This window comes from Psittacula echo (genome assembly GCF_963264785.1).
Source record: "Psittacula echo genome assembly, chromosome: 2".
NCBI classification, from domain to species: Eukaryota; Metazoa; Chordata; class Aves; order Psittaciformes; family Psittacidae; genus Psittacula; species Psittacula echo.
Genome location: NC_137737.1, coordinates 4,508,370 through 4,521,744, shown reverse-complemented (window position 1 = coordinate 4,521,744; position 13,375 = coordinate 4,508,370). Strand labels below are relative to the sequence as shown.

Genomic DNA, 13,375 nt, shown 5'->3' with positions numbered 1-13,375 from the left:
GAAAAGGCAGGACAAGACTAGGAGTCAAGACAGAATTAAAACGACAGCCGACACTGGAAGTGGCATGGGTTTGTTTCTCATCTGATTCATCTAATTTAATCAGAATTTCTGTCAAGATTTTCTGCAACCATACATCTAAAATATATTACTAAATGAAAAGTCTTAAGAAACGGTGCAGTCCCGAAACATTAATAGTTCTTCCATTCTTCAGACTGATTCATGGCTTTCTGCAAGGTTTAAGCTCTACTTGGAAATAAAAAGAATACAAAAGGTGTATGGAACTTAGCACCATTCTTAATTACCTATGCATTTAATAAATCTACATATATCACCAAACCTGGGCAATTTTGCTACTTTTTCCTCATAGACTATGTTGATTTTGATTAAACTTTAGGGTCTGCACCCTAATAACACAAACAGTAAAACAAGGCCAATGCTTGCTAACCTACAAAAACAAAGCAACCACTACATTTTGTGGAACATGCAAAGGAGGGAGAGCATGAGGACAATAAAACATAGAAGATCACCACAAACCTGTAACTACAGTAAGGCAAAACACAAATCCATTTGGTACTTCCATTCCTTTATCAAGTGACCTCAGACTGTTAACAGGACAGCATTCAGAGCAATTAAATGATACTACAAAGGCTTCAGAAAAGCTAGGGTTAAGGCTTTTTCTCTTTGAAGTCACTTTTGTTCCTAATAAGTAAAAGGAAGTATTCTACTCTTCTAATAGGTAAAATAAAGGTGAGGGTTTAGAGGAGCTCATCTTCAATTCCTACTACTGACAGTATTTTTTTAATACAAATAACCTCTGTTTATATTTAATGTGAATGTACTAGCTCTAGACTGAAGGTTTAAATCAGTTCTAGTCAGGAATTACTGTAATTTTATTCAAAATTAGTCAGAATTTCTCCATTTCCTTTTCCATAATGTTGTGAATGCCAGCATGCTAGAATAAGATCTAATATGGACTTGTTATATCAATAGATTGGTATCATAGGCTGTGCTGATAAATCCTATTTAATTGAAGCCTCTAGCTAAGATGTTCTAACCCTTAGATCTGCCCCTTGGAGGCCAGCAGTCATTATAGTGATGTATTAAATTGGTTTATGAAGTTAAAACTCTATACTTGAAGAATGCAATTTAATTAATCCCAGATGAAGCCCCCAATTGCACTAACATGTTTCTTAAAACAGGCAAAGCATCACAGAACATACAAGGACAATAAACTGTTGAGGATAGAAATGGCAAAGTAATTTGCTCTTTTTGTCTACTATTGCATGGGAAATGTTTGTTCACACTTGTTAAATTTGTAAGGATCAGTTGACAGTCTTACCTCAGTGGCAATGAGGTAAAGAAGCTCCCCAAGTGTTGGTAGAAGGCATTGTTTCAATTTGCTATTTCTGAAGTTCTCTCTGACGAGTTCAGTTAAAAGTGTAATTGCCTAAAATCAATTAAAAAAAAAAATCATAGAGCAACACATCTTTTCTCAAGAAAAATGTACTGTTAAAGGTAACAAGCTTTATCTGAAATTCCATCTTACTGATTTAGTCCACACTTATGATAAAGAGCCATTTGAAAAGGATTTAGTAAGCATGGGAAGACAAGAAAACATAATAATTACAAAGCAGATTATATATGCAACATGGAGAAAAATGCAATAAGGAAATAGCCTAGGTGACAAATTGTCAGCTATCTGGTTCTTCCCTTTCTCTCAGGCATATAGCACTATAGAAGCCAGTTGTTCCTTTAAGAAAGATGGATTTGCACATATCCCCTTCTCCAAAACATTCATGATTTGCAAGAGCAGGGGAAAAAAGGCAGTTCAGCTAATACAGATTTCACATACCTCCTATGTCCCATAAGTGGTTCCTTTGACTACTAGGAAGGATTTAGTTCTAATAGTTTTAAAGTACTTACAAGACACAACAAATAAGTTCTGTAAACAGATACTGTCAGTGAAGTCAGTGATTTCCAATAGTTTGCATGATATGCTAAGTGAGATCTGAAGTTATTTTTCTGCTCTTGAAATTAGCAGGAATATTGGACATACTATTCCATTTTCAACCTTGGAAACAGACAACTTTTTAGTTACGACTTTAAAAGTGGTGTGATGTAGCCTGCATTTATTATTATATTTTTAGTTAAACAGAGAAAGCATTGCTGTAGAGAATCCTGGCTCTCCACTTTCAAAACATACTTCTCACTACCTCAAAAGGCCTAGCAAAACACAGTCCCATCTAGTCACTGAGGAAGAAGCAGCTGAAAAGAAAGTGTAACTTGGTTATTTTTCAGAAACCTAAAGAAATTTGTTATTTTGAACTTAAGTCCCATTCTGTATAAAGCCATAAATATAAATGCCAAAACACATATTAAAAGGTTAGGCATCCCTTCCCATGGTGGGGGGGGGAGTGTAACTAGGTGATCTTAAGGTCCTTTCCAACCCTAACTATTCTATGATGATTCTATATTGGCCACTGATTAATGCAAAGCAGATAGTGAATTCATCACTATGTATAAACACAATAAAAATCTGTAACATTATTAAATTCCTCATGAAATAATGCATGCTAGCTATCCACCAATAAAAAAGTAGAAAACTATTGTTTTCTGTGCAAAGGAGAAACACACAGCAAACCAGTGTAACTTAGAAAGTACTTCAACCCAGAGGTACACCAGGTAGGAGATAAAAATGTTGTTCTCTGGGAGAGGACAAGTAAAAATACACGTAATCTTGAAAACCAAGAGAAGATAAATTCATTATAATCCCTGACTTGCAGATCAGAACATCCAAATTTCCTGATATAAGAAACAGCCTCAAGGATTATCAGCATCTCATAAATCACTTCAGATTTATTGCAAGACATCATCTTCTAGAGATCTTTATCAGAAAACTACTTGTAAATGATGCTGCTGGATTCAGAACTGTTTCATTATGAAGTTTAATTTTTTTTCAATGACAAATTCAGAGATGCATTAAATCACTTGCTCACTAAAAACATTCTTGTCTCCTAAATCTTTTGCTAATAGGAAATAGATATTTTTTCCAAGTCATAATATTTTTGACATCTCTAACCTTACTGCCATTTGCATCTATACAGAAAAAGGCAAAACAGTGGCCAAAGGTCTCAAAAGCTCAAATAAAATAATCTGTTAAAATTAGTCTCATTTTAGCAGACTTTGCAAAATATTCTGTGACAAGCCTACCACAGACATTCACAAAAAGCATAAAAGGAACTGAAAGGTTCCTTTGATAATAACGGCACTTTATTATTATTATTATTATTATTATTAGCTTAGATATATCTGGCGGTACAATACTTTCTCAGAGCACTAAGGCGTTATCCTCAACTTGCCTTCCTTCACCTTCTGACAGTAACAGATTCATTACTCCAAACTTCCTACAGAGAAATCATATAAAAACTGGAAATGCAGGTTTCAAATCAAAGCAAAAAGATCTACTAAACAAACTTTGACCTTTTCCCTTTTTTTTTTCCTATGCAATGCTGTGTTCATTATCTGTTTTCTTTAACTGCTTTTAAAACATTTCTTTAGATTTTATTTAGGAACTTTAAACAGCCTACCATTCCAGTGAGAGCTTCCCTTTGATATTTAAGAAACAAATGTATCGGTACATTTCAAAGATTCTAATATGTCAGCCTGAGAAAGTAGTGGTCAAGTTAGTTCATGTGCAGTCCTGCACTAAACGGTGAAAGCATCATGACAGCATTTTCTCCTTTACTAGATTTGCTTTCTATAGCTATACAGAATTACCCTTGCTTTTGTGATTAAATAGATTATTTTAAGAACTACGTTCACTGCGGAACCAATACCACTAGAAGCACCTTTGTGCTGCGGCATTAACAGACATCATCCATATTCAGTTAACGCCTCTAAACTCTGACTCTTCACATCAAACATGAACACAACATGTAGTTGTATTTAGACTACACAAAACTGATGGGCTGTTTGGTTAACATGAGCTGCAGACTATAGTCCCGACAGACTATATTCAGATTTAAGGACATTAAATCATGATTCCTAACTTATAATTGCTTGTTTGCAGGCAGGGCCTGATGAAGAAAATACAAATCAAACTGAACATCTGCTATAGAGAATCAAGGCAAGCTGTTCAAAATTATCAGCTTTAATGATGTATCTCAACCAGCAGAAACCCCTGATTTGGTATCAACACTTATCTTGCTTTGCACCTGTAATATTTATTTTCCCAAAGCATGGTTAATAAATTGGTAAACCCTTCTGAAGGCCGGTTTTGCCATAAAATGGAGTAAGGTCAAGGGACCTGCACAGGAGTTGCAAATAACATATAGTAAATATGTATAAGAAGATGGAAAAGATTGCATAATATACTCCTATAATATTCTATCTATTCCCAGAAATGTGTTATTCAGGATTTCCCAAATCACAGGTACCATCTTTGGGCTTATCGCATTTTAGAGATTTTTGTATTGCATAGTTGTATAATTGCTTTTGAATTAATGAAAATAAAATATAAATCCGTACATAATTAACAGTGATATCCACAGTACACATGTTGCTACCATGGAGTGAGCTTTTGGTGTCAATCGCTAAATTTTCCTCTTTCACTGTACAGCTGCAAGGAGGGCATGAACTGAGTTTCTTCCAGTGAAACTAAAGTGGAACTTACGCTCTACATGCATATCTATTTTAAATGGCACCTCTCTCTTGGACACACCGCATAAGTAAAACTTATGTGAGCATTAAATAATTATCAGACATTTATAGAGGATACTCACTATTTTTAAATGCTTATGGTCACTGAAGTACAAGTCTGTATCTCCCATAATCATATAATGGCCTCTTCTTCTCTACAGAGCATAGAGATTTGCCCTATGATTTCCCTCTGTTCACTGAACACACTGAAGTAATCACATATTATCCTAGTGCACCACACAGGAGTTCATGGAATACAACACATACTGAACAGGCAGAATGTGCCATTAACCAAACTTAATAAGACCTTCACATGTCCTCTGCAAAAAAAGCTATGAAATAGGAAGTTGTAATTCTGTATTACAGTAGATTGTGATCATCTATAAGCATAATTATATATACACACAAATATTTTTATAAAACACACTTAATGATATGTACTATAAATTATTTGTGAATACAGAATTTTAAGAACACTTTTAAATGCATGAAAGGAGGAAGGCAAGCTGTTTCCTTCTCCATCACGTGTACAGATTACTTCTAATCTTCACAAGATTTAAATATTCTTTTATCCTTTCATAAGGAAAAATTTAAGACATAAAGAAAGAATCTGCCCAAAGACTTTGATTCGACATTAAAGAGTGGTATAAATTTTAGGTAAAGAAAGTACATCACCTGGAAAAACATGCAACAGAAAAATCTAATTCATTCTGATTACATAGTTTGAGGAATAAAGTCTCCTTCTTAACTACGTACTTGTTTTTTCTCTTCAACTTCCTTACATTTTTCCTGTCAGAGAAGTAAACAGCAATGAACAGAAAGTCCTACAGTGTCTGGTGAAAGCAGCTGAAATTTAATAAATTGCCTACACATTTTGCACTAGCTGTCAAACTGGATGGATATACTATAGTTCTATCAGGAAAAGAAAGAAGAAAGATTTATATCTGAAAAGTCATTATCTTCATTTACAACAATGGTATGCAGAGTTGACACATCATCTGTAGCAGATTCTCAACCCATTTCAAGCTATATCTAGAAGTTTCCCTACAGTTTTGGGAGTCCGTAAGTGAAAATTAAAGCCTATTTGAAAAGAGAAAGTATTTTATACCTTAAGATGCAAAGTGGCAATGTACAGATTTACAGTATTATTCCATCTTTGATCTATTAGTATGACTGTCAGCAAGCATCAGTGGAAATTAAAACCTATTTGTAATTCTGCAAACCTTTACAGTGATAAAAACTGTCTATGCCTCAAGCATAATGGAAACTACTTTTCAGTTCATTTCCTTGTGAGTACACACACGTCACATACCACAGGCAAGTAAATGCCAAAGCAATCTCACTTTCCTTGGAGGAAAGCACCCACTAGGGTAAGAAAGTACACCGTGCTTACATTGCCGCTAACCAGAAAAGAAGCTATACTAATATTTATACCGAGTACTCATCAAGGTGAGCAGCCTTCTCTGAACAGCTAAAGCATGTTGCCTACCTCCCTTCTCAGTAGGATACAAATAATTAAAGCACTACAAGGGGTAACTGCACTTGCATCAGAAGTTGGATCCACATGTACCTGTGATTCACTGCACCCCAGTGAAAGCTGGTGAAATATCCTGCAATAAACAAGTGGCTTGACTGAAGAGTTGGTCGGCAAGATGGAAACAGATACTTATGCCAAACTGTTCTATGGCATGCAGATACAAAAAGAAATGGTCTGAATCAGTGAAGTATTCAAGTCTTGCAGATGTTGTGTTCAGTACAATAAACTGGGTCATGGAATGCAGAGGCCTGAAGGGAAGTCTGACCAACACACTAAGGACGGGGCACGAATGTAGCCCAGAATGTAGAAAAAAGACAAGCAAATGCAACACGTATTGCACAATTTATGCAGATATATTATTTATATTGCTCCCTAGAGGAATTCTAGAGGAGATGGATGTGTGACACTTTTCCAGGTGGAATACAACACAAAACTGGTTCATTGGGAAAACTCTTTATGCTTTCAACTTCTATGGAACTGCTGTAGGAAGAGGTCTTAGCAGACAAGTGGCCAACCAGATGTCATGAGCTCCAAGGGAGGCTCCAACAATTTGCTTTGGAATCAACTCAAGATCTCAAAGGGTTTAAACCAGACACAAATAGCAGCAATTAACTTACGAATCTGTTATATTTGCTAACAAATCAAAACACAACTAAAAGAACAGCCTACAAGCTTTGAGGTTGGTTTGTTTGTTGGATTGGGGTTTTTTCTGTTTTATGTATAATAAAAAAGTTTTTTCTTCTCCTAGTCTGTCCTGACAGATTATTACATGACCTTAGCTGCAGATGTTCATGAATATATCTGGTTTTCACCCAAGCCCTTAAGTTTGAAGCTTATTAATGGCAGGCAGGACCAGGTAAAAACATTTGCTTCAAACAGGAGAGCTATCCTGGCTTTGTTTTTGCCAACAGTAGGAAAGAAAAAGATTGTTCAAGAATCCAGAAAAAGAAGAGTCCCTGAATTATAAAGATTTCTGCCTTCAAAACTGTGGTCAGTGGCAATCAGCTGGAGCTGCATTACACCAAAAGATGTAGACAGGAACTAGAAACCGGCTGTACTGGTTTCAGCTGAACCAGGACACAAGTCTCCACAGAATAATATTTGGCAGGAGCAACCAAAGAAGAGGGCTTTTTCCTTTTTTTTTATTCTCTTCCCTTTTGTTTCCCTTCATGTAACTATCACCATTATACGCAGGTTTCTGCCATCCATCCATGCCTTTTCTGAATATCACGCCTCTGGATTTTTATTCTTTTTATAACTCTATGTGAAGTTACTCTAAGTCATCATCTTCTGCTTCCAAGCAGTGTCCTGGTATCCACTTGATTTAGAAGCCATGCTGATGACACTCTTGAAGAAAATGTCCATCTAGGATACTTTAGACTGAGTAATTCTACATAGAATTTCTCATATTTTAAGAAGTTCTATAGGCTTTGAGGATTTTCCATAAATATTCTTTAAAATTAGTTCCCTTTAACTGATTATTGCAAATTCCTTCATCCCTCTCAGTGAAGATGCAAACCACAAACACACCAGCTAGAAATACCTTTCTTCTCTACAGAATTCTTTTTAAAATGTGTTTCAGACTAAAATCCCATTTTTATTCCCCCCTAGACAGTAGCTGAAAGGGCTGGTATTCAGAGGAAAAGCTAGGGCTACAACCAACATATAACTGCTCTTGCCTAACACTAAGCCTGGTTTGACTGTCTTTTAGAAGACACTGTCAGAAGGCAGCAGGACACGAGGCTTTTGAGTGATCACCAGTGTGCAATTTCTATCACAAAAACATGATGTAGCTTAATTTTGTCACTCAAGTGAGAATGTGCTTTAGAGGAGAAGGCTGGATTTTTTATTCCTGTCACTAGTCTAGAACTTGATTAATTTGCAAGTGCAAGACCAAACAAGATGGGGAAAATGGCTCTATTTTAGGTTCATTCGTCAAGACACATACTTAGTTGCAAGAGCTAAACACTTCAAAGAGCAAACTGTACAACAACTTACACAGATGCAAAGTTGGTTGGCTCAAAAGAAATTAGAAGTGTCAAAGATACATTAAAACCAAATTATTGGCTTTATGAAAACTGGGGTAGCATAAAACAAGAAAAAAGAAGTATTTGAAACTATTATTTTAGCATTGGCTCCTTCCCTGCAATCATTTGAAACTTCCTATCAAATTTCTACCAAACTAAGCAAGAATAAAAAATAATACTAATAAAATTATTTATTGATGGCTTTTGTTTTGAAACCTCTAGAAGCAACCTAAAACTGACTGAAAGGCTGTGGTACAAACTCATTCCTTTTTAAACAGAATACATATATGAAAACATTCTGAATGTACTACACATAGAAAAAGCTCAGAGGTTACTCTAATAGGTATCAGAAGACACGCTCCTACACAGAGGATTTGTGTTTAAACTCTGTGATAGAAACAAAGAAGAGCTGAATATGCTAAAAGGCAGCCTTTATGAAATTAAGTTTTAAGTCGGCCAGCTGCAAGCCAATTCTGGAGTTAACTGACAGATCTGCTTGTTAGCTGTAAAAGTATGGACTGCTCAAGCAACTCAACTGCATTTTCTACGTATGGATTTAGCTACCTAATTTTAAATAGAGAGAGAAAACTGCAGGCAGTAAGTGCTCTTTGGCTTTAGAATATTTGGATTTTTTTTCCCTCTTTGTGAAACAGTTCTCAGTGCTCTCAAGTACAGGCTTTACCAAGAAAGCTAAGGGTATATTCCCAAAGTTAACTGGCTGACAGTTTACTTGTTAACATCACATTCATTTAGTACTACTGTCAGCCTGACTCTTTCCATTTTTAATGCTGCAGTATAACCACCTTTAGTTTTGTGAAAATAGTAGCTATGTACTTAAATATTCCTGTACTGGATTTGATTTTTTCTTGCCTTTTTTTTTTTTTTTTTCTTTAAGGAAAAAAAAATATTAGAATTAATATTCAATTTGTCTCGCTCTGTGTATGAATAAAGCCAAAACGCTCTTAGAAATCATAGACTATTTTCAGTCTAGATTCTCAATTACAACCAATAAAAGCAAAATTATTCTATGCACATATAGAACAGGACACAAGTATATTCTAAAGCCTCAGGAAAGTGATTCCAGAGGAGGGACAAACTGAAATTAGTTCAGCAAAAATCCACACAGTACAACAGTCAGAAAAACAAAGCTTCTCACTGCATGGTACATACATAATAAAGGGAGCTGTCAAATATGTGGTACACTTCACATGATCACCATACTCTTCTGGAAGTAAGTTAACCTGAAACTGCTTATCACCCTAGGATCAAACCAAAAAGGCACATCCTATTCAGGAATCCTCCAGCTGCCTTCCAAATCAAAGCAGCTTCCAGGTTTAATTCTTTGCAGCCCTAGGAAAGGATGGTTTGCACAAATAAATCCATGAAGTATTACTTTCTCCTTTTCTGCTTAAGAACAACTTCTGCTCTCAGGCAAACACAAAATTGATAGACTTAGGGATAGAAAAGATAAAACACATATCATTGTTTATATGAGTTTTCCATGCAGCTGACATGTTGACACTATAAGCATTACTTATCAGCCTGATATTTATGCTTTAACAGTAAGTACTATTAGGTCAAGCTCTGTTTCTTAGTAGGTAGAAATTTCACAGTAGAAATTTCTTTGCATATTTCCAGTTCTGAAATGGAACATAAGAGATGATATAGCTCAGATTTTTGCAGCAAATTTAGTCCTCGCTACACATAATTCCCATTAACATTATCCCATTAAAAGAAATTATTGATTCTACAATTGTCATGCATGTAAACTCCCTTCAATGGGGTTCACTCATCTGTAAAAACTACCTGGGAGTCATCAAGGACAGAGGAATATGCAGCTTAAAACATGGCAACTTATTTGACTGCCATAGAATTTAAGTATAAAAAGCATAATAGAAAGTAATTTAGAAAGTGATTATTTTATAGTGGAAAAGATATTTCTTTTTAGCTACACATTTTAACTAAGTAGGACTTAAAACTGTATTCCTCACTGTACATTTACACTAGAATGCACAGAATGGAATTAAAGAAAGGACTTACAGAATGTCATACAATAAAAGTTTAAACAGTTGTGTTTTAAATTCTATATGATAATTGGGTTTTTTTCTAACAGGTAAAATATTGAGATCTTAAGCTTCAAATACTAGTGTTAAAGAATCCATTATTTAACAGTATTTTTGTGAGATAATTATGTTTCTTTAGCAGTAGATAACTGTGAAAGAGCAAATGACTATGTAATGCTACAAAAATGAAAAGCCTATAGAAGAGCACTTGAAACAGGAAACATCTCCCATTTTAAAAAGAAATGCAGTGGGAAGGGCCACAGGTCCAGAAAACGATGTCACATTATACTTCAAACAGAAATCTCACAGCTTTTGTTGCACAAATATTACAATAGAGATGGGCAAAGATATCAAATGGTTACAATCGACAAAAATCTGTGATTACAGGAAAGCATGCAAACTGAAAATAGTCTGACAAGCTGTCTGGTGAGACACGAAGTACTTCCAATCAATATAACCAATTATGAAGAATCCCTTTAAATTGTTCTCTGATGTAGGATGTGTTATTCTATACATAATCGACTTAAATATGCAATCTTACACCCAAGTTACACATCAGTTTCAAGCACACATACAGAACAATGAAGGTAACTTCCCACCCAATAATTCACTCCAAAATGAAAGTCGATTTTAGTGTTCTACTTTGTTCATACAAGTAAGTTTACTTCTGAAATAATGAATATAAAAAGTTATAATAGCATAAACATAAGAGTTAAGATAAGTTATAATAGTATAAATAGTAATACTAAATTCATTCCCCCAACTACAAACAATACATTTAATAAACATACAAAAGAACTTGACCTAAGTCAATGTGTTCACTTCTGTCTTTGCCAAAAAGTTCCCGGAAGTAGTGTGGGATGGGAATTAAAACCATAACATTTGATGGGAAGCCGTTTTTTCTCTTAATTCCAAGAGAGCATCTGTATGCTCACTGATTTCCTAAAGTCTTTATGTGGATGGGAATTGAGAGCCAATCTTTTCCCCTACCATGTTACCCTTCATTCTCCCTTAACAAGCTTCCCTCTGAAGCTTAATAGTCCAGGTCACTATTGTATTTATGATACAAGTAGGTGAAGGAGAACACTGACATAGAATGGTTAGGGTTGGAAAGGACCTTAAAATCATCCAGTTGCAACTCCCTGCCATGTTTCGTAACATTGATTAAGGAGGATATAAATAACACTCAGAATCCTGAATGAAATACTGAAAATACAGACACAAGCCTGCCAGACAGCTTTATAGCTTTTCAATTTCCACAGATGTAGATAGTTATTCCCTAAAGAAAAGGATCCTAGGACACCGTGCTTCATTATCCCAAACATAACAGACTCGTAGGAAAAAAAACAAACCAAACCAAACCCAGCACTTTTACTATCATAAGAACTAACTAAATGGAAGACTATTACAAAGAGATATACTATCAGCACAACTGGTATAATTTTAATGCAAAAATGTACTATTTCATCTCTCAAGGAAAATAGAGTAAAGAGTGTCAAGCAATTAAATGTCTTTTAAAACAGCTTTCACTTTGGTCAGGCAATTTACTAAGAAAAATGCAAAAAATGATTTAATCCTGCAATCAGTAATGTAAGTGTTCAGTTCCCTAGCTGAAAATCTGTTTTCTATTACGAACTTGGTTTAGACTTTAAACATAAAGCAAATTAAACACATAAACACAAACCAAATTAACTGGATTGATAAAATTAACTTTTTGAAGGGGAGAGGGGAATAAAGTATCTCTCTTCAAGTATGATAAAAGGTCTTACTATTTCTCCAACAATCCAGAATTGTCACACTTGACAGATTCATTGTTATTAATTATATCTACCTTTTCTGTTTCTTAACTCAGAAGAACTTTTCTCAAACACACCATGACTTTCTGCCAGCAGAGGCTCAATTACCTAAAAAATATTGATCATTGATCTGTTTGCATTCCTGCCACATGCCCCAGGCAAGTATACAGGTTATAATGAGTGGACCATATTGCTGAAAAATGAATGGAACACACTTACCACAGAGGTTGAAAGTTAACTAAAGTCACCCAAAAAACTTAAATGGAATTTCCTCTCACTGTTATGAAAGTATTGTGTCAATCCTGATTAAAACCTTAAAATTATTCTTCTGGATTAATCACTTTACAAAACAGTGGACATCTGCATGTGTGCACATATATAAATATTCATGCACACATTCTGCTGCAGCTTCCATCTCTTGCCTACAGATTTTCACTGAAGTAGGTTTTCTGTGGTTGGTTTTTACACATAGAGGCATTAGGGCAAAACAAGGAAAATGCCCTTAGAGGAAACACAAAAATTATGATCATCTGTGAGCAGACTTAAAAAGATATTTTCCAAAAAACCCCATTAAAACTAAAAGCTTGGGAATAAATGACCAAATGAAACCATTTTTATTTGAATCTCCTTACAATATGGGCAGATGTGGACAGACCTAGAAACAGGAGTTATCAGAGATAAGCTAGGAACATGACTTCAAATTGGTATTGTGTATGAATCTGAATGACAACAAACTGTAGGCCTAGACCAAAGACTAGGCAGAGCCTACATATGAGTTCACAGGTCATTAAACTACACCTGTAATGATGCAGGTGCTTTAAAGCTGTAGAAAACAACCACCAAATTGTACTTCAAAAAATCAGAAATATACAGGCTTCAATTACATGGAGCTTCAATTTGGATGAAATCAGAAATCAAGATATTCTACCGCTTTGGCAAAGGAATCACATTCTAAGCTCAATATTACAGGCATATTCTAATATGCTGTCATTCTGTATGGGATATTTAGTTTATTATTTTGGCCATGGCATTCCATAAGTCAAAGGCTTCACAAAAGAACATGAAGCATGAAGGATGTAACAGATTCTCTGAGCCCTTTAAACATTCAGTAGAGCAGTGGAGGACCCAGGCCTGTAAAAAAACAGGCAGAGGTCAAAAGTGTGAGACTAGTTCAAAGTCAAAGGTCAAAGTGTGAGACTAATATTCCCAATTAGCAAATTTAAAAGGGGTAAGGAAAAGGACTAGATTTTTGCT

The 13,375-nt window shown here is 35.2% G+C and overlaps 1 protein-coding gene across 1 annotated transcript in view; it reads right to left on the bottom strand.

Annotated features, from left to right (window-relative positions):
- Positions 1-13,375, bottom strand: part of ULK4 (unc-51 like kinase 4) — a gene marked incomplete at both ends in the record, with an annotated part of 202,619 nt that overhangs the window by 162,781 nt on the left and 26,463 nt on the right. The window contains one exon of the mRNA XM_080611269.1: positions 1,340-1,447. Within this exon, the coding sequence (XP_080467395.1) occupies positions 1,340-1,447 (108 nt within the window). The remainder of the gene's footprint in view (positions 1-1,339; positions 1,448-13,375) is intronic.